The sequence below is a fragment of the Cynocephalus volans genome, chromosome 1 (genome assembly GCF_027409185.1).
Source record: "Cynocephalus volans isolate mCynVol1 chromosome 1, mCynVol1.pri, whole genome shotgun sequence".
Lineage (NCBI taxonomy): Eukaryota > Metazoa > Chordata > Mammalia > Dermoptera > Cynocephalidae > Cynocephalus > Cynocephalus volans.
Genome location: NC_084460.1, coordinates 299,166,058 through 299,189,346, shown reverse-complemented (window position 1 = coordinate 299,189,346; position 23,289 = coordinate 299,166,058). Strand labels below are relative to the sequence as shown.

At 46.9% G+C, this 23,289-nt stretch overlaps 1 protein-coding gene across 1 annotated transcript in view; it reads left to right on the top strand.

Moving 5' to 3' along the window:
* The window catches only part of COL6A3 (collagen type VI alpha 3 chain), an 87,222-nt gene that overhangs the window by 23,562 nt on the left and 40,371 nt on the right, over positions 1-23,289 (top strand). The window contains exons 4-11 of the mRNA XM_063090261.1: positions 1,695-2,297; positions 9,256-9,840; positions 11,538-12,137; positions 13,362-13,934; positions 15,337-15,945; positions 18,024-18,629; positions 20,786-21,400; positions 22,604-23,203. Of these exons, the coding sequence (XP_062946331.1) occupies positions 1,695-2,297; positions 9,256-9,840; positions 11,538-12,137; positions 13,362-13,934; positions 15,337-15,945; positions 18,024-18,629; positions 20,786-21,400; positions 22,604-23,203 (4,791 nt within the window). The remainder of the gene's footprint in view (positions 1-1,694; positions 2,298-9,255; positions 9,841-11,537; positions 12,138-13,361; positions 13,935-15,336; positions 15,946-18,023; positions 18,630-20,785; positions 21,401-22,603; positions 23,204-23,289) is intronic.

Sequence of the window (23,289 nt, the reverse complement as noted above, 5' to 3'; positions counted from 1 at the left end):
AAATTCCCAGTCTTATTTGATACTTTTGTGTGACAATTATTAAAACACGAGATCTTAATTACTGTAGCAAAATAATTATCCTTCTTGTTATATAAGAAGGACTGTGACAGCAATATTTCCAAGTTAATATATTTCCCTATGCAAAAAACTAATCTGCATGAATGTTGTCAGGGGCTTTGGTGTGTGTAAGAGAAGAGAGAGCAGCTTCAACTCCAGCAATCCCCGTTTCAGCGTACACAGTGGGAGCGCTTGGACAAGAATGTAGTTTCATGAGCACAAAATTCTTCAATTTTATGAGACAAAATTTGCATCCTTTTCCATAGTGAGAATAAAAAACAACTTTGCTGGCACAAAGAAAGTTAATTTTAAGCATAAAATCAGAATGAATAGTCTTACATGTAATATTACAATTTTACCCCAAATGTAGCTTTCTGGAATCCCATATAAATAGATATGGGATAGATTATGAATATAGCATATATGCATGTGAAATCTCTTCCTGTCCCTAACATATACTTAAGTCATTAAAAACATTTACTAATTTTGCTTTTCCTCTGGTTTAAATCAGTGTGATTTAAATGTTCTAGCTGAGACTTTGAAATACTCTGCTCTGGTTTGTAGGTTTATTGATCACTATTCCTTGCTCAGCGTTTCTGTGTAACTCCCATTCTCAATAACAGAATGGAAATTTCATCATTGCCATTATGGGGAGAAGAGAGGTCTTAGTCTGCCTTTTATGTCCTTTGTATAACTCCAGAGCTAATTATGACTAAGGGTTTATTGGATGCTCATGGTCCTGCTAGGTAATTAGTTTAGGATGTCATAAAAATATGGTTGGATAATTATGTCATGACTGGTTCCATATCACTCTGCTTAACATTGTTCTGCATTATATGACTGAATATAGAGGCAACAGCAAAAATAAATGCAAAAAGCATCTAGCCCAATCCCAACCTGCAGCTGAGTTTCATATAACTAAACAGCATGTGAGAAAAGAAAATCACATCAAAAATTCATCGAAGTATTTTTAAATAATTTAAAACTTTAAACGTCATTTGAGTTCTGATTCACAAAGTTGCTCAGCCGTTTCGATTTGTAAAGAAAAAAAGAAGAAAGAAAGAAAGAAAAAAAAGTTGCTCAAAGGAATCAAGCAAGCAACACCCTGGGTGATGAGTCACCAGACTGTGAATCTGAGATTCTGCTTTGCAGCTGTGGATTGGTACAAAAAATTCTTATAATTGTGTGTGGAGGCTGGAGAAATGTCCAAAATTAGAACTCATCTTTGGATTTTTGTTAATCTACTCATTTATGTTTTCTCGTAGATACGGTTAATCCACAATTCCATGCAACTACATTTCCCTTCAAATTTAGTAGAAATTTCCAGAACATGTACCCAAGGTTTCTCCCTTAGGAAGGTGAATATGAGTGTTTTGGAATTGAACTCCAAAGACAACACAAATGAAAACTTGATGCAAATGCCCCTATTATACACCACAATTTTGGAGAAGTTGCCTCGTATCCATTCAGAATGCAGAACTGAAAGAGATTTTCACGTTCCTTAATCAACACTGTTTCATTTGTCTGTATTTCGTGTTTCTTATTGGTTGCCAAAGAAACATGTCAGAACGCCGAACAATGCATGTGATCACGTGTCTTAACGCTTTCACGTTTTTTTGCGTTTCTTTCTTTTAAAGCACAAGACTCTGCTGACATTATTTTCCTTATTGATGGATCAAACAACACCGGAAGTGTCCATTTCGCACTCCTTCGTGACTTCCTTGTAAATCTCCTTGAGAGACTCTCAGTTGGAATTCAGCAGATCCGAGTGGGGGTGGTCCAGTACAGTGATGAGCCCAGAACCATGTTCTCCTTGGATACCTACTCCACCAAGGCTCAGGTTCTGGATGCAGTGAAAGCCCTTGGCTTCGCTGGTGGGGAGCTGGCCAATATCGGCCTTGCCCTTGATTTTGTAGTGGAGAATCACTTCACCCGGGCAGGGGGCAGCCGAGCGGAGGAAGGGGTTCCCCAGGTGCTGGTCCTCATAAGTGCCGGGCCTTCTAGTGACGAGATTCGTGACGGGGTGGTGGCGCTGAAGCAGGCTAGCGTGTTCTCATTTGGCCTCGGAGCCCAGGCCGCCTCCAGGGCAGAGCTGCAGCACATAGCTACCGATGACAACTTGGTGTTTACTGTCCCGGAATTCCGTAGCTTTGGGGACCTCCAGGAGCAATTACTGCCGTACCTTGTTGGCGTGGCCCAAAGGCACATTGTCTTGCAACCGCCAACCATTGTCACCCAAGGTATGTATGCTCTTCTCACCGTCCATATGGGAGCGGGGTGTTCTGTGTGTTGGTTTCCTTAGACGTAAGGTGGACACCCGAGTGGCTCGCCTCAGAAGAAGCTGTAAGTACCCACAGTGCAGTCCTCCCATGGCGAGCTAGCTCCTGGATGGGATGTCTGTGATTGCTGCGATGTGTGGAAAAGCTAAAGGTCAGCGAGTGAGTGGAGAGCTCTTATCAGAGTATGAGTTCTTGACAACACGTGCTTTGAAGGCTGACTCAGCACATTGTTATTTGAGATGATTAGACATCATTGTATCATCTTTTTATAATCCAGTCATCCTAATAATGATTTGAGGGGCTTGTTACAATTCTGAGAAAATTACTTCAGGATAATGGCATTGATTTCTAAAAGTCAGCAGGTTAGAAGTGGGCACGCATGTAGGGTCTCTTTCTAAAAGCACCAGAGGAGTGAGGGTATAGCCTGCAAGTCCGTTTGTGCTGGGGTACTGTGAGTCACACTTCTGAAGGTAAGAAATAACAGTGCACTTGCCTGATGGATCATTTAGGAAAAGATTTTCCCCCCGTGCTTATCAAGTTTAAAAGTAATATTTTTGAGTGGCAATATTATGATATACAATCAAATGAAGGGCTTTTGGCAAAACAGCCAATTGGAGTCACTTACAAAACATACAACTGGTCAAGCCACATAATAAATACACACGTAGCAAACATGGGAGGCGTGTGTGGGAACATTGGAAGTGCAGTCTTCCCACCTGATGAGCTGTTTTCTGAGACAAGAGTCACTTTTCAGACTGAATCGATTCATGATCTAGGTTAGGTCAGTGGGATGCTAACAATTTCCAGAAGTTCCCAACTCACTTCCCGGTGTTGCTTACGCACTGGGATGCTCTAACAAGGTTAGTTCTTGAATACGAGGCCTTGTTTCCCACTGTCCTTCCAGCGCCTAAGCAGACTATGGCACACAGTAGGGCTTGCTGATAACTGGGGAGTGAATGCTCAGGCTTGTTAGGACTCTGGGTGTCATCTGCAGCCAATGATTTAACTTTTCTTGTGTGGAATTAACACATCTTCCCAGCTCTTATTTGCTAACCTGGTAAGTAAAGGCTACAAGTCTGAGTCTAAAAAATAAGTATTGTAATAAAAGATTGCTTTATCTATTTTATCATGGGGGCTTCAGGTAGAATTTTCTCTGAAAAAGAAGTGACAACAATTTAAAAGTAAACCTCTTGGGGAGACATACCATTGAGTGAATTTAAGAGTGGAGCATTTTAAAGTCTTTGTTAAAAACGTATTTATTTGCTCACCCGTGGAACTGACCTCTACTTGGTAGCACTTGGCTGACCACCTGCTCTAGTCATGTCACGGATGTGAAGCGAATGTCACTGCTTTTCCTCACCAGGCTTCCAACATCCAGACAGTTAGCTCAGACTTCCTCCAAATGACTTTCAAACAAGCTTTAGTTGAAATAAAGATTGTAAGTGGAAAGCTCAGGACTGTGACATCTCTACTTAATTTGGACATTGGCCCTGGGCCCTAGTGGTGCAGTCAAAAAGGTGTATGTGAAAGTTACTTTCTGGAGAATGCCCTTCACAGCGGGTGTTTGAGTCAGAGAGGCCAGTCCGGTGTCACTTGCGTTTCACCTCATTCAGTTTTCCGGCTTTTCCTCTCACTCAATGGCCAATAGAACTGACCAGAATCCTTCAGGTGAGCGAACAGGAATGTCAGAACCTGGAGCAGAATGCCCTGAGCGGGAATGGACAGAGAAGAGCCGTGGAAATGCACGCCTGGGACCCCGGCCGGACCCCTGCCCTGCACTTTGTGCTGCTTGCGCTCATTCTATCCTGGCAATTAAGGAAACCTTGAGTGAAAATTTTCAGCCACTGGGTTTCTCCGGACTTGCATACTTTTGGAAGCAAACTACTTCCCTATGTTTTGTAAACACTATGGGGACACAATGACTGTGGATGGGAGGCCTAGACTGTCCCTGCTCTTATGTTGACCAGCCATGTGATTCTAAGCTGGTCATGCAAACTCTTTGGGCTCCAATTTCTTGAATTTATGGCAAAGGAGTTGTGCTTGATGAAGATAGTTCTGTTCCAGAAGTTTCAACTTCTTTATTAACATGGGCAGCTCATTGCCCTTATTTTAGATTTTCCCCAGCTAGATAGAGTTTTAACTCCTTGTGTACAAACATCACCCTTAATCTTAGTGATTAACTTGTAAATATTCAACAAATATTCTTGACTGTCTGGTATGTGCCAGACACTGTGCCCAGCACTACACAGTACTGGCAAATGAGACAGACGTGGCTGCTGGTCTGTTACAGTGTAATGGGGAAATAGATAACAGAAATACAAACTAGCAGCCAAACAAAACATTCCCAGAGTGTGGTAAGTTATGTGAAGGCACTCAACGGGGCTGTGATAGAAAGGGTGAGGAAGGTCAGTCTGAGAAGCCTCAGGACAGAAAGGAGACAGGCAAACAAAGAGGAGAGGGAAGAGTGTTCCAGGCAGAAGGAACAGCAGGCACGGCGACCCTACAGCACAAGGAGCCAGGCCCCTCCCAGAAGCATCAGCAGGCAGCACCGTGGGAGCACGGGGGACGGGAGACTGGAGTTCAGTCTCACTGGATATGGGAAGGCTGGAGCAGCAACTGGTTTAGGGGGGAGAATCCACAGCTTTCCTGTAGGTGTGTTGAGTCTGAGGAGAGCAGGAGGCACTCGGGGACTCACACACATCTGGGTACAGAGGAGAGGTCTTTGAGAGATGCATTCTGGAGAGAGAGTGGCTAGAGAAGAGAAGAGGCCGCAGGGAGCAGCCTTGAGGAATTAAAAAGTACAGCTGGGTAAGGAGGGGAATGTCTTGGAAAGGACTCTGAGGAGGAGGAGACGGCGATGCGGGAGACACAAGTGTGTGGGGAGCTAGGAGTCAAGAGAGGGGAGGGTGTCACCAGGGAGGAGAGGTCACTGACCCCTGACTGCTGGGAAGCCGGGGAGGATGAAGCCATGAGCATCACTGGGCCAGCACGGAGGTCACTGGTAACTCTGGCAGAGCAGGAGCAGCGTCATTGCAGCGGTGGCCGGGGCTGGGAGCAGATGGGCTCTCCTCCCACGGCTTCTGTTTTCTCAGTGACGTGGAGGTGGCTCCTCGCACAGCAGTGGTTGCGGATGAGGACTGAGCAGAGAGCAAAGTTATGGAATAGCCGTTCCGGAGAACGGCAGAGTAGACTTCCTAGGGAAGTGTCGTGGGAGGGCAGGCTGGAGTGGGTCACCCACGTGTGGTCTGGGGGTTTATTAGGCTGTTTCTGTTGCTTACAACAGAATACTGAAACTGGGTAATTTATAAAGAAATCAAATTTATTTCTTAAGTTTTTGAGGCTGGGAAGTCCAAGGTCCGGGGGCGTATCTGGTGAGGGTCTTCTTCTGGGTGGGAACTCTCTGCAGAGTCCTGTGGTGACCAGGGTGTCACATGGTAAGCATGGGCTGAGCAAGAGAGCAATAACCTTCTCACTTGCTGTCCTTATAAAGCCATCAGAGCCACGCCCGTGACCACCCATTACTCTGCCTTTGTGAATGGATTAGTCCTTTCACCAAGGCTGTCCTCATGATCCAATCACCTCTCAAAGGCCCCACCTTTCAAATATTGGATTCCCCACCTCTGAACGCTGTTACAATGCAGGTCAATTTTCTAATACATGAAATTTTAGGGGACACGTTTGACCCAGAGCGGGGGATTCCCAGTGTGGAGTGCAGGCAACAGGTGTGGGATTTTCTCTGGAGTGTCTGCTGTTTGCGTGATGTGTGGATGAGTGGCAGGACCAGGGCAGAGGCTCTGTCGGGTGGGGATTGGACGGAAGGATGGGTACAAGGCAGCCGAGGGCACTCAGTCAGAGAGGCAGTGAGCCTGGGCACAGGGACAGGGAAGTGGAGCCAGAAAGGGGTTGAGTGAGAGTGAGGAAGGGTGTGGGTCAGCAGATGGGACACTGCAGGTGCTGGAGAAGCGTGGAGCACTGGCGGGCCAGGAGGGAGGAGCCGGGGGAGGGTGGGATGGGTGAGATTTCAGAGACGGTCTGATCTATGGTGTGGCCAGGTGTGGCATTAGAAGCAGGTGCTAGAGTGGACCTAAGGCCAGGTGTGGCATTAGAAGCAGGTGCTGGAGTGGACCTCAGGCCAGGTGTGGCATTAGAAGCGGGTGCTGGAGTGGACAGGAGGACAGTCTTTGTTGGAAGTGGGGAGTTCAGAGGACTGAGTCCCCGAGTCACTGAGGGTGGTGAGAACAGGGTGGACAGAAGGACTACTCCGAGAAAGGCTGATGGGGATTTGGACATTGGAGGAGAATTTGCCTGGCAACAGTAGCGTGGAAGAGTGAGCACACTTTCTCCAGCTCCTAGGCTTGTGAGGGCTGCAGGGAAGCAGCGTCCCAAAGGATGTGCTGGTGTCAGAGAGAAATGCTGGCTCTGTGGGTTGGCCTTTCATGTTGGGCAGAAGGAAACTCTGAGCAGCCGTGACATGCTCCCAGAAGAGGCAGCCGGAGAATCACGAGCTGTTCATAGCTGGAGTTGAGGAAAGCCGTGGAGCTGCCCCTTCATCTTACAGATGAGGAAACAAAAACCCAGAGAAGTGACATAATTCTGCAAAGACCAGGTGACTAGGGTCAGCGTCATGATGCAAACACAGGAATTCAACTATTCTTTGAGTCATTTAGTAGTTTCCAACACTTATTATATTTGGCTAAGCATGGTTCTATATGTAATACCCATTATGAATTCCCAGGACTCGAGACAAAAATGAAACACATCAAACACCTCTGACCTAATCAAAGGGGACTGCTGGCACAGAACCTCTGAGACCCCAAGGTACATTTCAGAATTCACAGAGCCCATTCCATGGTACACAGGGTTTTATGTTTCACCAGATGTGGACATCAGTCCTCCCCATGAGCCCATCAGTAGAATTGATAGTGATGCAGCGGTAGGAGGTGTTAAAATTTGGAAGGGGGTAGGTGTGATGTTTACCTCCTCCTGCCCCAGGTGTTGTGCTGTAGCTGGTAGTCAGAGAGAATCATATAATGATCGAGGCCACTTGGTACAGAGGCAAGAAGCTTCTCAGGTAATTGTTATATGAGTTCATAGAAAAATAGTACTGGAAGATAATATGAGTCTTTCCATGAACTTTTTGAAGTACCCTTGTAGGTGATATACACAGTAAATACATATGTGGTAGATGCACAGCATACTATATATGGAATATACGTGTGTGTGTATATATATAATGTGTGTGTATATATTATCTGTCATGGTAGAAAGGTGTGAGAAATCCACTGGCATCTACATTTTCAGTTTTATCTGCAAAGATATTTTAAACCAAAATCAAAGGGGGTAGCCTAGAGAGACAGCAAGAAGGAAGGAAATCCCAAAATGGATGTTCATAACAATGACCGTGAAATATTGAGAAAAGGTTAAATGATGTTCTGCATATACTGTTACACCAGTAGGTAACTGTAATTGTACTAAAGCTATTCGTGCACAGAACATCATCCTTCTGTTAAAACATAGGCCTCCTCTTGGGGCTGAAAGTGTCTGAATGAGGCGTTGCTGACCCAAAAGGATTCCTTAAGGCACATATCAGTGATTCTATACCAGCTGTAGTGCTCCCAGTCTCTGGTCCAAACAATAGGAATGAAGCACATCTTAAAAATGTGGTGTAGGAGATAGCTCTAATTCTTAGAAAATTCTTCCTTACAGTTATCCCAAACCTTCTTTCCTTTGCCCCATGTTAAAAATCAACTGGCCATACAGTCTGTCTGATGGTATAGAGTAGCAGAGGACTCTTTTGCAAACACTGGCCTCTCAGGTTTAACCATTTATGTTCTTATAAGTCTTGGAAGCTCTGTCTAGTTTCTGGACAGGGTATGGTGGGCTGATAGAGTTCTTTGTCCCTGTGACTTGGGCAGGTTGTCTATGCGTTGATATAGCAGCTGGGCAGAAGCTCAGAGTCACTGTTGGGGCAGTGATCTTGTGGAGGTGTTTTTGCTTTGTGGTTTGTCTTTAAGTTATCATAGTCTTGATATGTTACTTAGGAAATTTACAATGCAAGTCTCTTTATTTTAGCATTTTAAAATTTATTTTAATGGACACATTGTAATTGTACATATTTATGGGGCACAGCCTGATGCTTTGATACAGGGTAGTTAGTGTGTCCATCTCCTCATGCATTTATCATTTCTTTGTGGCCAGAACATTCAAAAGCCTCTCCTCTAGCAATTGTGTAATACATAAAACTTAACTGTTAACCATAGCCACCCTGCTGTGCAATAGAATACCAGCACTGGCTCTTCCTATCTAATGCAACACAAGCCTCTTAAGTGAAAAACCTTTGTTGCATTTGCTGGCTTTGATGTGGATGCTTTTTTTTTCCCTTCAAGTTTTATGATGTTATGTATTTTTTTTTTTCTTGCCTGAAAAGTGAAGACATGGAATATAGGACTGAAGAGAATGTGGTTGTTTATGCTCTTTCAGCTTTTGCACTTGACATTGTGTATTTCTGAAATCAAGATTGTAAAGCAAAGGTCTATCTGAGCAGACACCGGTTGTTTCTTTATTTAAGCTATGGTTTCACTCCGGCTGAGTTATATATTTATGGCAGAAAAGAACTTACGAATTTTTAATGACAGCATGCTAAATAGATGGCTACTAAAACTAAATTTGCTTTTGTGCAACTGTTTTGAAGAAAGTGCTAAGAATGGGCAGAGAGAAAGAAGCTCCAATCTGCCATCAATAGGGAAAGGTGCAAACCGAACTAACGTGTGTTGTGATGAATTCCTCTTGGGGCTCCCCCTGAGGTTACATTGGCCAGAGCAAGTGGGAGCATCCTTTGAGTGGAGTTAGCTGTAGGGAGTCACTGTTGAATGTGATTGGTAAGGCCACTCGACTCACCTTGTCACATTGCTACCTACAGTCATTGAAGTCAACAAGAGGGACATAGTCTTCCTGGTGGATGGCTCGTCCGCATTGGAACTGGAAAACTTCGTTGCCATCCGAGAATTCATTGCCAGAGTCATCCAGAGGCTGGAAATCGGACAGGATCTTGTCCAAGTGGCGGTAGCTCAGTATGCGGACACCGTGAAGCCCGAGTTCTACTTCAATAGCTACTCAAACAAAAAGGAGGTCATAAGCGCTGTGCGGAGAATGAAACCGCTGGATGGCTCGGGCCTCTACACGGGCTCCGCTCTGGACTTTGTTCGGAACACCCTTTTCACTAGCTCGGCCGGCTACCGGGCCGCCGAGGGGGTCCCCAAGCTTTTGGTGCTGATCACAGGTGGTAAGTCGCTGGACGAGATCAGCCAGCCTGCGCAGGAGCTGAAGAGGAGCAGCATCGTGTCCTTTGCCATCGGGAGCAAGGCCGCCGACCAGGCCGAGCTCAGCGAGATCGCGTTCGATTCCTCCCTGGTCTTCGTCCCCGCCGACTTCCAAACCGCCTCTCTGCAAGGCGTTCTCCCCAGCGTGCTGGCGCCCCTCAGGACCCTCTCCGGAACCCCTGAAGGTATGGTGGCCATAGCTGCAGACACACACGAGGGTGGTCTCCAGGCACAACCCCGAGAAACTAAATGATGTGTTATTCATGTTTACCTAAGACACAGCTGTTCAATGAGGAAAACAAAAGCAACAGGCAAGATTTATTTTAGGTTTCCTTTTAACCTGGGTTGAGAACTGTATGGTTTAAAAGGTTAAATAATAAAACGTCATATGATAAGAATTAGTATGACTTAGACTGTAGGACCTCGGGGCACCTGTCTTTGAAGCTTCTGGCCAAGGAGGTCCCGTCCCAGCTCTTACCCTCGTCAGGTTCCAGTGCTCCTCTGTTTCTCCTGGTGACTCCTGGTCAGCCTCCTTTTCCCACCACCAGGATGTAGCCTGGCTCCTTCCTTTCCTGAGCTGAAATTCTGCTTCTGAGCAGCCCCAGCCTGACCCATGCGGGACATAGTGTCCTTGGCTTTTAAGCCCTCTCCTCTCTGTAGGGGTTTTCCTTCCATGGGAAAGCATATTGAATGGCTGGGCGTGAAGATCAGACCCAGTGGTTCTTCAAATCCCCCATTTAATATGATTGTCAGCCAAAAGTTATTTTGCAAGACATTATAAATGCCCAAGAGCTTATTAATTGAATAAATACCACTTACCATCCTCAGTGAAGAGAAGATGAATATCACGGATCAGCTTTCTATCCCACAGACATGGTCACTGGCTGCACCGACACACGCTTTGCTCCAGACTCTCTCTGGTCTTCTAAAAACCTCTCTCTTTCTCCTTTAAAAATTTTTCTTAAAACTTTAAATCCACACATTTATAGCCAAAGTTCAACTTGATAAACACAGGGTAAAATTATTTGTTAGGTCTAAGTTACAGTGAGGTACCAGAAAAGAAATGGGAAATCATTTTTCTAAAGGCACACACTAAATGTGTTGGGGGAAATACTCTAATTTGAAAATTATACTTTTGATTCTTCATGGGCTATTCTTTGTTATTCCTCGGCCAAGCGTAGCAAGAAGTCTGTCTGTATTTTACCATGTGCTCATGATCTCATCATCTTACTTTGGGGAAGTCCCCTGGGTACCCTGTTGGATTATGGCCCAGCAAAGCTGTAACTTCCAGATAGGTGAAAAGTAGCAATAGAGAATGACAAATGGCAGGTCCAAGGAAGACTTCAAGATGAGAACAGCCTACTTTTGCTTATTTTTATTTTTTTAGCCTTAAGGAACTCATGTTCTTAGGTTAACAAGGGCTAACTGCTCCTAAGCCATTGATGGAAACTCTGTAAGTGTATACAGGTGAGCCCCTGAGGACCCAGTTATGCACAGGTAAACCCAGCTGCAACTGTGGTCCTAAAGATGGGAGATTCAGGAAGGTACAGCACCCTTGTAGAATTCATTTCCAGGGAAGGAATGTTCTGTCTTAAGAATTCTGGTCATTTTTGTTGGTTGCAAACATTCTAACTGTGATGCTGTATCTCTCTGTGAGCCAACTTGGTTTCATAAACTTGGCTATCAACATGTCTCACAAACACCAGCCACCGCTAGAGGAAAATATGCAGCCGTCTGCCATATTTCATGAGATGGACATGCTTTGCCATGCTGACTTTCTCTGTGTGCTAAATGTTGGCATGTGTGCACATGTTGTAGGCACACATGAGAAAACCCTCCGTGGTTGTGTATGTCTCACCGTGTTTTCTGTGCTTCACTGCAGTTCACGTAAACAAAAGAGATATCATCTTTCTCTTGGATGGATCAGTCAACGTTGGAAAAGCCAATTTCCCTTATGTGCGTGACTTTGTAATGAACCTAGTTAACAGCCTTGATGTTGGAAATGACAATATTCGTGTTGGTTTAGTACAATTTAGTGACACTCCAGTAACAGAGTTCTCTCTAAACACATACCAGACAAAGTCAGATTTGCTTGGTCACCTGAGGCAGTTGCAGCTCAAGGGGGGTTTGGGCCTGAACACTGGCTCAGCCCTAAGCTATGTGCGTGCCAACCACTTCACCGAAGCTGGCGGCAGCAGGATCCGTGAACACGTGCCGCAGATCCTTCTCCTGCTCACAGCTGGGCAGTCTGAGGACTCGTATTTGCAAGCTGCCAACGCGCTGGCACGCGTGGGTGTCCTGACCTTCTGTGTGGGAGCCAGCCAGGCAAATAAGGCAGAGCTGGAGCAGATTGCTTTTAACCCAAGCCTGGTGTACCTCATGGATGGTTTCAGCTCCCTGCCGGCTCTGCCTCAGCAGCTGATTCAGCCCCTAACCACATATGTTAGTGGAGGTGTGGAGGAAGTCCCACTCGCCCAGCCAGGTAAACCCCCTCCCCACTGCACGGGGACTCCCTCTTCCTCCTCGGACACCTCCCTGGCGGGTAGTTTGCCAATCTGAACTCCAGAGCATTGTGAACACAGTAGAAAGGTGATTGGCTCAGTTTGGTTGAAATATTTTGAATGGGGGCTTGAGGCACTGTACCAGCAAGTTTAATTCTCTGTCTAAAAAATGTTCATTAACGAAAGTCTAGAACCTCCACCTATGTTTTGAATATGTTGTCTCACCCTTTATTCAGAAGGTTTTTTTCCTCTCCTCATGCCTGTGAAGATACTGGAGTGCAAATCCAGATGGAACAGAGAGAGAGAGAGGAGATATCCTCTCATACGTGACTATGCCTTGGGATCACTTAAAATTGAAATTATTTTCTCTATATAATATTTTTATGTCCAATATTTGTTGCATCTAGAAAATCATTTGTTATAAAATAAACAAAGGCTGCATGTTTATCTGAAGGTAAATGGTTTCCAAAGGAAGTCTGGATTATTATTATTAGTGCAGATTATGATGGCGGTGAGACATGGATGATGTTTTAGATCTACGGGCTTGCTGACATCCCACAGATGGGTGGCAAGACTGAACCAATTGAAATCCAATCAAAATAGTTTCAACACCTACTTGAACTGAAAATAATATTTACATTATATGGCGCAACCCCCTGTGGGCTGTCCTCCATGGTTTCTTTGTCTGATGACAGTGGATTAGAAAGCACTGACAGAGACCCTGACCCCAGATACCCCATACAGTGGAAAGATAATTCAATTAGAGTGTACATGGCAACCTAGTTATCCTGGGGTGGTTAACCCATATTAGCCTTTGTCACTAGAGACTGGGGTCAATTTTTAAGCAAAAGTACTATAAGGACCACATTTTCAATAATTTTATGTATAACAATTTGAAAATACTATCTGTTCTCCTGCAGTGACCGCCACCTAATGCAAGAACAGAACCTGGTGGTGCTTTTTGCTGATTCCCCTCATAGGGAAGCATGACGTTAGATTGAATAGATAGACCTAGTTCTTTTTTTTTGGCTAACATGCACCGCTTTGAAATAGGACACTTGTTTCCTCTTCTCTTGCTGGTACGGTGGTCATCAGGCGAATTCCATGAACGCCCATTGTCAAATGCTAGTGGTGCTGGGCTGAAGTCAGTGTGGTGCTTGTAATGCTCCCAACTCTAACTATGTCCTCATCGACTTTCCTTGTAGAGAGCAAGCGAGACATTCTTTTCCTCTTTGATGGCTCAGCCAATCTCGTGGGCCAGTTTCCTGCTGTCCGTGACTTTCTCTACAAGATTATCGACGAGCTCGATGTGAAGCCAGATGGCACCCGCATTGCAGTGGCTCAGTACAGCGATGATGTCAGGGTGGAGTCCCGTTTCAATGAACATCAGACAAAGCCTGAGATCCTGAATCTTGTGAAGAGAATGAAGATCAAGACGGGCAAAGCCCTCAACCTGGGCTACGCCCTGGACTATGCACAGAGGTACATCTTTGTGAAGTCTGCCGGCAGCCGGATCGAGGACGGGGTGCTTCAGTTCCTGGTGCTGCTGGTTGCGGGGAGGTCGTCGGACTCTGTGGGTGGGCCAGCCAGCAACCTGAAGCAGAGCGGAGTGGTGCCTTTCATCTTCCAAGCCAAGAATGCGGACTCTGCTGAGTTAGAGCAGATAGTGCCATCCCCAGCGTTTATTCTGGCCGCCGAGTCGCTTCCCAAGATCGGAAACCTTCAGCCACAGATCGTGAATCTCTTGAAATCGGTGCACAACGGAGCGCCAGCACCAGGTACAGTATAGAAATCTGGTCACTTCTGCAGCCCCGTCCTCTGGTGCGTGGGTTGAGGGTAGGTTGCTGGCTCCAGGTCCTCAGATAAAGCCCTCCTTGCGTTTACGGGGAAGATGGAAAATTAATAGGTGGTTTCGGCAGGAACAAAAGAATATGGGTTTTCTTTCCTAGCTTTGACTCTCTGGCTGCTTTCTATGGCAAACCAGGAGAACCAGGGTGATTATTTTTGAGGGCATTAGAATATTTCATAATAAGATACACTAGAAAGATTTAGATATTAATGGTTAAAATTTGTTTTTAAGAAGCACCATTTTTACCATATGCATAATAAAAACCATATAATATGGTTACATTATAGCTAAAGTGTTTTAATCTTCATATTCCCCCAGTGCCTTTAAATGGGCATCACTGTGTTATAATTCCTTCACTATATTCATTAAAAATTAAAAGGCTTTAAAGGAGGCAGATAAATTCCCATTGTAAATGCTGCACTAAAGTTTCCAACTGCTAAACTACATTACCATGACTTTGTGTTTAATAACTTTTCATTTGTTGATAAAAATGCAGTGAAAAGAGAAATTAACTTCACATATACTGTTTTTGATTAAAATTGAGATTGTAGAGTGTCTATTGACTATCAGGCCCATTCACTATTGGTTTGGGGTGGTAACTCTGATGTCTGGGTTATGTTTTTTCCCCATGGATCCACTCATGACTTGCAGCAGATCACTTGAAACCTCCCATCTATAAAATGCTAATGGTTATGTGGGCTCCGACATCCTGAACCCACCCCTCACACACCGTCCCACAGACTGCTTTCTTGAGTACCCCTTTGAAAGTTAACAGTACTGTTCAAGCATTGAAAAGTTCCAAAATATAAGGACTCTGGGTATTGGTATATTAGTTTCCCATTGCTTTTGTCAGGAATTATCACAAATTCAGTGGCTCAGAACAAAATGAACTTATTATCTGACAAGTTTTGAGATCAGAAACCAGTCTCGCTGGACTAACACTGGTGTGTCAACATATTTGCACCTTCTGGGAGTTCGAGGAGGTCATCCATTCTCTTGCCTCTTCCAGCTTCTAGACGCCCTTTCCTCTGTCCTCAATGCCAGCAGTACAGCATCTCCTCCCTGACCTTTGCTTCCATCCTTTCCTCTTCTCTCTCTGACTCGGACCCTGTTATAAGGACACTCGTGATTGATTACCTTGGGCTTACTGGATAATCTGGGATAACTTCCCCATCCGCAAATCCTTAACTCAGTCACACCCACAGAGTCCTTCTGATGAGTTCAGGCATTCGGAATGGGACATCCTTCTGACCGCTGTGCAGCCCACCACACTGGTATGAAGTTGTGGCTCTCGTGTTCTGCTTGAGTGATCGATTTTGTCTTCTTCCCAGTTTCAGGAGAAAAGGACGTGGTGTTTCTGATCGATAGTTCTGAGGGTGTCCGGAGCGGATTCCCTCTGTTGAAAGAGTTTGTGCAGAGAGTGGTGGAGAGTCTGGACGTGGGTCCTGACCGGGTCCGCGTGGCCGTGGTGCAGTACAGCGACCGGACCAGGCCCGAGTTCTACCTGAATTCATACATGGACCAGCAGGGTGTCATCGGCGCCGTGCGCGGGCTGACCCTGCTGGGAGGGCCGACCCCCAACACCGGGGCCGCCCTGGACTTTGTCCTGAGGAATATCCTGATCAGCTCTGCAGGGAGCAGGATGGCAGAAGGCGTCCCCCAGCTCCTGATCGTGCTCACGGCCGACAGGTCTGGGGATGACGTGAGGGGCCCCTCTGTGGTCCTGAAGAGAGGAGGCGCAGTGCCCATCGGCATTGGCATCGGGAACGCTGACATCACGGAGATGCAGACCATCTCCTTCATCCCGGACTTCGCTGTGGCCATCCCCACCTTCCGCCAGCTGGGGACCGTCCAGCAGGTCATCTCCGAGAGGGTGACCCAGCTCAGCCGTGAAGAGCTGAGCAGGTTGCAGCCAGTTCTGCTCCCTCCAACGAGCCCAGGTGAGGAGGGAGTTCTTTGGATCCTGTTCCTTTAATCATCTGGGGCTACTTGTTTGCACTGTGGGCTACAAAGCATTTTCAATTTTCCTGTCTCTGCCATATGGAGTGAAAACATAAAAAAAAATTAGAAACCATGAGCCTCTTTTTGCCTCAGTGGCCAGAAATGGCAGAGGTTCAAGGAGATGACAAGAGTCATGTTTACAGACAAATTAAAGTCTCCAAGAGGGGCATGTACTTAGCTTAGGTTCGGACTCCCTAACTCTGCCTAAGGGCTTCTGTATAGATATCTGAAGGGAGGGGCCATCTCCCTGATCTCACCTGTTCAGTATCGGTTCTAGGCTGTCCCTGGTAGGTTTAGTCAGCAGCCTTCCACCATCTGGAGGGAGTCTGACCACAGGCACTCTGTCGAGCTGGGGCATCGTCTCTGAGACACTGGTGTCTCCAGAGCTGATGTGTGAAGATCACCTTTGAATTTGCTTGGTGCCGAGAAGTGAGTGTCTTTACTGCAGGAAGGCCACCTGTCTCTCATGGCCTTAGCTTATAATATTTCCTCCTTCCTGTTTCCCTGTTCTAGTCCTAGTGTAATAAACTAGAAAATGGTGGAAGCCCTGCCTTCTGAGAATGCAAGGGGCCAAGATATATCCACCCTTCAATGCATGCCCAGCAAGGGCCTGCTGTCCCCAGCACTTGGGTAGGGGTGGTCACAGCAGGGAGGGAGGAAGATGTGTTCTTGCTCTCCATGGCCTTCTGCCATGGAGAAGGGGAAAAAAGAAGGAAATATGGAGTAAAAGCAAGCGAAGGAAAAGTCAGACACAGGGTATGCGTTTGTTCGGTAACCAGGGAGGTGAGGATGACTGATTTGGTGCAGTTGGAGGGTTGAGCTTCTCCTCTCTGGAGTCCTGGACAGAGACCAGTGCACCCCACGAGACTTCCATGGAATGTTCTAAAATGTCGTGATCTCATAAATTTTGTAAACAATGAGATAAACAAAGTAAAAATGGGTTTTTAAAAATTTCCCTAGTTGATGTGCTTTGTGTATCTCCAACACAGTAAGGGAACGCAACATTTCCAAAACTTATTTGACTGCAGGAGTCCTTTACTTTGACTCATCTTGAGGCATCGGTATTGCAGAGAGTGCACTTTGGAAATATTGTCATGGTGTCTGTGCAGCTTGTGGATGTCAAATGCAAGTGTATTTTATTCTGCAATAGGATTCCCAGTCTGTTCATTCCCTCGCTCTTCAGATTGACTCTTTTCTACCCCTGCATCCTCCCCGTCCTGCTCCCGTGGCTCCTCTTCCCTCTCAGCTTACTCTCAGCTGGTGGTCTTGAGTCCCATTTCACCGAGACAATACAAGTAAATCAGAGGAGAATTTCCAGAAGCACTGCTTGCGCTCTCCCAGCTGCAATGTCCAGTCTCGGCGTCCCACTGTTCCCTGGACACCCCGTCTCTGCTTCCGGCACCCTCTCCTGCCGCCTGCGCCATCACCCGCCATCTGTAATTCCTCTCTCTTGTCACCGTCCGTTCTCCACTGTACTGGATGGTTCCATTCATGACAAAGGTGCATTGCTCTCTTCTTCTCTCTTAGAGACTCTCTCTCGGTGCCCTGCTGCCCCTCCAGCAGCGCCCGTCTCCTTTTTGAAGACTTGTCTATGCTGTGCATGGTTCCTCTCCCTCGTCCTCTCTGAACCTGCCCCAGCCCGTTGCCCACCCTCACTCCTCCACAGAAAGTGCTTTTGTCGAGGTCCCTCCATCTGGCAGAACCTCAGGTGCCATCCTACTTGATCTGAGTGGCATCCGCCATGGTTGGATCCCCCTTCCCCAAATCCCATCCTCACTTGGTGTAGATGTGGCTCTTCTGTTTCCCGCTTCACTTGGGGTGACTCTCCCCGATCCTTCGCTGGTTCCTCCTCTCTGATGTGTGGACGCTGAAGTGCCCTGGACTCGTGTTTGAACTGTAGGAGTCAGTACTAGTGACCCGTCAGGCAGTGACCCCATGATGAACGGGGAGGTGGTCCATGAATGCTAAGAATCTGGTGCCCACGAAGGTGAAGCCCATGTTTGCATTTGGTTCACAGGTGTCAGTGGCAAGAAAGACGTGGTCTTCCTCATCGATGGGTCCCAGAGCGCTGCCCCTGAGTTTCAGTACATCCGCACCCTCATCGAGAGACTGGTGGACTACCTGGACGTGGGCTTCGACACGACCCGGGTGGCGGTCATCCAGTTCAGCGAGAGCCCCCGGGTGGAGTTTCTGCTGAACGCCCACTCCAGCAAGGACGAAGTGCAGAACGCGGTGCGGCGGCTGAGACCCACGGGAGGGAGGCAGATCAACGTCGGGGGTGCCCTGGAGTACGTGTCCAGGAACATCTTCAAGAGGCCCCTGGGGAGTCGGATTGAAGAGGGTGTCCCTCAGTTCCTGGTCCTCATCTTGTCTGGGAAGTCCGACGACGAGGTGGATGAGCCAGCCGTGGAACTGAAGCAGTTCGGCGTGGCACCTTTCGCGATAGCCAGGAACGTGGACCAGGAGGAGCTGGTGAAGATCTCTCTGAGCCCCGAGTATGTGTTCTCGGTGAGCACCTTCAGGGAGCTGCCCAGCCTGGAGCAGAAGCTGCTGACCCCCATCAGCACCCTCACCTCGGAGCAGATACAGCGCATCCTGGCGACCACGCGTTATCCTCCCCCAGGTGAGGTGGCTGCTGCTGCTGGTTCTCCTCACAGTATCTTTAATGTGAAGAACAGTAGGCTCCTAGGCCCAGGTACTCATGCAGAGCTGAGTTAAAATCAAAGCAGGTCTCCATCACCTTCGTGTGTCCGTGCCCACCAGCCAGGGGCTGCCAGGACACCTCTGTGACTGAGCATGCTGGGTCTGTTGCTCTGTGCGGGGCAGGAGAATGCACAGCATGACCAAGCAGGGGCTTCCCAGTGAGAGGCTGTGAGAAAGGCCTTGTAGGATTTGGGCTTGTGGTGGGTCATTTTGTGCAAGGCTTAGGAAGTGGGACTTTGGCCTGGGCTGAATGCTGCCAAGAAGCGGAGGTAATGCTATGGATGGCTATCTTAATAAATCTTATCCAGAAGGAAGAAAGACATGGTAAAGATGGGTAAAGAAGCAGTGGACGCTCCTTTAGCCAGGATGGGGGGTGTTTGTCATTTTTGTGGTCTGGACAATGTTCTTCTATGTGTCTGTGTCCCAATGTGATTACAGAGGGGTCTCATTTCTGTCTTGTCCCATCATGGTCACAGAGTGGCCTTGTGTGACATTGATGTTCTGTGAAATCATTTGTGCTCGACAGCAGAGCCCCGAGACTGTATGTGCCAGGCCAGCTCCCTAATGTCAGGGGCTGCTTTTCCCTTTCTCAGAGTACACGGTTTAATGACATGATCTGCTCAGCTTTCTCTGCACTGCTTTTCTGTTATAAGTAGCCCAGCAATATAGGGAGCAAAAAGCAGGTTGAAATTGGTTGAGTGGCCACAGATTTGTTTCATCAAATGGCATCTGAGAAGTACTTAGAATTCTAATAGGAAAATGTGGCTCATCTTTCCCAGGACTTTTTGATTAACTTCGAAGTTAAAAATAGGGGAAATATAGTCGTATTAGTCCACTTCTGTTTCTTGTAACAGAATACCTTAAATTGGGTAATTTACAAAGAAGTGAAATTTATTTTTTACAGTTTGGAGGCTGGGAAGTCCAAAAACCGGGGAGCACACATGGTGAGGGCCTTGTCTCCAGCAGTGCAGGGTGTCACATGCTGAGGACGGGAGGAGCAAGAGAGAGCTAAACTATTCACTTCTTCTCCTTTTAAAGCAACCAGAACCACGCCCATTATCCCAGGAACAGATCAATCCATTCACAAGGACACAGCTGTTTTTTTTTTTTTTTTTTTTTTTTTTTTTCTTTTTCGTGACCGGCGCTCAGCCAGTGAGTGCACCGGCCATTCCTATGTAGGATCCGAACCCGCGGCCGCTGGGAGCGTCGCCGCGCTGCCAGCACCGCACCCTCCCGAGTGCGCCACAGGCTCGGCCCAGGACACAGCCTTTGATCCAATCACTCTTAAAGGCCCCACCTTTCAAATACCATAATTGGATTTCTTACCCTCTTTACACTGTTCCAATGGGGATCAAGTTTCCAATACATGAACTTCTGGCGGACACATTTAACCCATAGAAATAGTGAAAATGACAACTTTGGGTAAATGCTACAGATGCACGAGCAAAAAGAAACAGGGGGAAGCAAATACCTGGGGAGCATTAATGTGACTGGTTACATGTAGTGTTGTCTTCTGTGTGTCCCTGCCCCCAAGGGGTTGAGACGGGGTGGCAGTGAAGCCTGGGGAGATGCAGTGCTTGTTGAGACGGAGGCGGGATTCTCAGGGCTGTCATTAGCTAAGTGAAGGTCTTCGGCAAGGTAAGGACCTTGACCTCCACTGTCTCTCCTTGTATAGCAAAGAAGTTGGCCCCGGTGATCTCCATTTCTTCTGGTAATAATGGTTCATGATTCTGTAAATTATGGTAACCCAGGATTAGTTTCTAAATGCTGCTTACATTTTTTAAATTAATAGTAATTCAGTTCACAAAGCCAAAATTAAAATGAGTAAACTCAGAAAGTTTTGGAGAACTTAAAGTATTTTAAGAAGCGGAAATTGTTTTGGTGAAAAAAATCCTAATTTTTCATTATTAATTTTAAGAGCATTAAGAGATGAACAACACGTGTATTGAGATATAATTTTCACGTTGATTGATATTATGTGCAACGTAATGCAAAGTTCAGAAACAGAAGCGAACACAAAACCAGATGAGGGCGAGTCGTCCACTGAATTTTCCTCTCCTTTTCTTCCACCTGCAGCTGTTGAGAGTGATGCTGCAGACATTGTTTTTCTAATCGACAGCTCTGACGGCGTTCGGCCTGACGGCATTGCACATATTCGAGATTTTGTTAGCAGGATTGTTCGAAGACTCAACATTGGCCCCAATAAAGTGAGAATCGGGATTGTGCAGTTCAGCAATGACGTCTTCCCAGAGTTCTACCTGAAGACCTACAAGTCCCAGGCCCCTGTGCTGGATGCCATCCGGCGCCTCAGGTTCAAGGGCGGGTCTCCACTGAACACCGGCAAAGCTCTGGAATTCGTGGCAAGAAATTTCTTTGTTAAGTCTGCTGGGAGCCGGATAGAAGATGGGGTACCCCAACACCTGGTCCTGTTTCTGGGTGGAAAATCCCAGGATGATGTTTCCAAGTTTGCACAGGTGATAAGTTCCTCAGGGATTGTGAGTTTAGGAGTGGGCGACCGGAACATCGACAGAACGGAGTTGCAGACCATCACCAACAACCCCAGACTGGTCTTCACGGTGAGAGAGTTCAGAGAGCTTCCCAACATAGAAGAAAGGGTCATGAACTCGTTTGGACCCTCTGGAGCCACTCCTGCACCGCCAGGAGTGGACATCCCTTCTCTTTTACGGCCAGGTACGAGCAATGTGACCCATGACTACAGAGCGTAACACATTTTTTTAATTGAAAAAAATGATTAGCCTTTATTTAAATAATTTTCTTCTCTCAGGGTTGTTTCTGCAGATAATACTAGAAATTAAATATTGGAAAAAATAGTTCAGTTGAAATTGTGGGGGGAAACATGTCCCAGAGAACACATGATCATTGATCCTCCGTCACTCCTGAGGCTGATTGTAGCCCATTGAAAGGTTCCATATTGAAAGGTCTGTAAGTTGCATTCAGGGTTGATCACAGACTCATTGGCTCTCAGAGTAGGATGGCATCTTTGAAGTCATCCCACGCCCAGTGGCGAGATACCCACCATGGTCCATGTACCCGCTCCCTCCTTGGACTGCATGTCCCGGGGGACTCGAAGCCGTCCACCTACAGTTTCTACTGTTCCTGGCTCTCACCTTTGTGGCTGTCCAGAGCAAATCAGTCCCTGTACCAGCCCACATCTCTCCTTGCCCCTCGTCCAGACCTACAGAGCCAATGGTGGGGGTTGCTTTCCAAGGGGATCTGTATTCCTATCTCGCTCTCTCACTGCCCTTTTCAGGCTGGTTGTGGCACATCACGCACCTCTCATGCTCTCTCCAGTTTTCCCTCCTTTCAACTCCATCTCGATTGCTTGATTACAATCAAGAAATTACCCCCACATGCCACTGATGGTCAGCCGGGCTTCCACAAAGCTCTCAGACAATCTTCCAAAGGGTCATAGGGTCTGCTTCCCATTTTCCAATCTATTTTCTCCCAGCCTTTCCTTGCCTGGCCCCTAACACATCTGTCCCTGCTCCTGCCAGACATCTTTTATTTTTGACCAGAAAGAAAGAGTTTAATGGCATTTCTTTAAACACCTGAGATACACAGACTGTTGAATCCAGGTCCCTGTTGAATTCCTCACATGATACCATTTTGCATGGGAGAACTGGGGCTCTGTTTCACTGGGTTTTCATTTCTCCTTTCCTTTTTGTTTAGATGATTTATCATTTATCTCCTTGTTTCTAGCATAATATTTGGGGGCTCTGAATTTGAGAACTAGAAAGGCATGGAACAGAGAAAAGGCTTTCGCTATGAATGAATGACTAGGAATATCTTGTTTCAGTTATTTAATTTGCACTCTGTGTATTTATGTTCTGGGTATGGAAACCCAATCTCTCTTTTCGTTTCAATCAATTTTAGAGAAGAAGAAAGCAGACATTGTGTTCCTGTTGGATGGTTCCATCAACTTCAGGAGGGACAGTTTCCAGGAGGTTCTCCGTTTCGCGTCCGAAATTGTGGACACAGTTTACGAAGAGGGTGATTCCATCCAAGTAGGGCTGGTCCAGTACAACTCCGACCCCACAGACGAATTCTTCCTGAAGGACTTTTCCACCAAGAGGCAGATTATTGATGCCATCAACAAAGTGGTCTACAAAGGGGGGAGACACGCGAACACCAAGGTGGGCCTCGAGCACCTGCGGCTGAACCACTTCGTGCCCGAGGCAGGCAGCCGCCTGGACCAGCGGGTTCCCCAGATCGCCTTCGTGATCACGGGAGGCAAGTCGGCAGAGGATGCTCAGGACGTGAGCCTGGCACTCACCCAGAAGGGCGTCAAAGTGTTTGCTGTGGGCGTGAGGAACATCGACTCCGAGGAGGTGGGAAAGATCGCCTCCAACAGTGCCACGGCATTCCGGGTGGGGAACGTGCAGGAGCTGTCGGAACTGAGCGAGCAAGTTTTGGAAACTTTGCATGATGCAATGCACGAAACCTTGTGTCCTGGTGTGACGGATGTTTCCAAAGGTAGCCCCTTTGTGTGCATGTTTTCAATCCTCTCCTGTTCACATTGGCAGGTCTTTTAGTTACTGGGCCCCCAGCGTGGGCCTGTG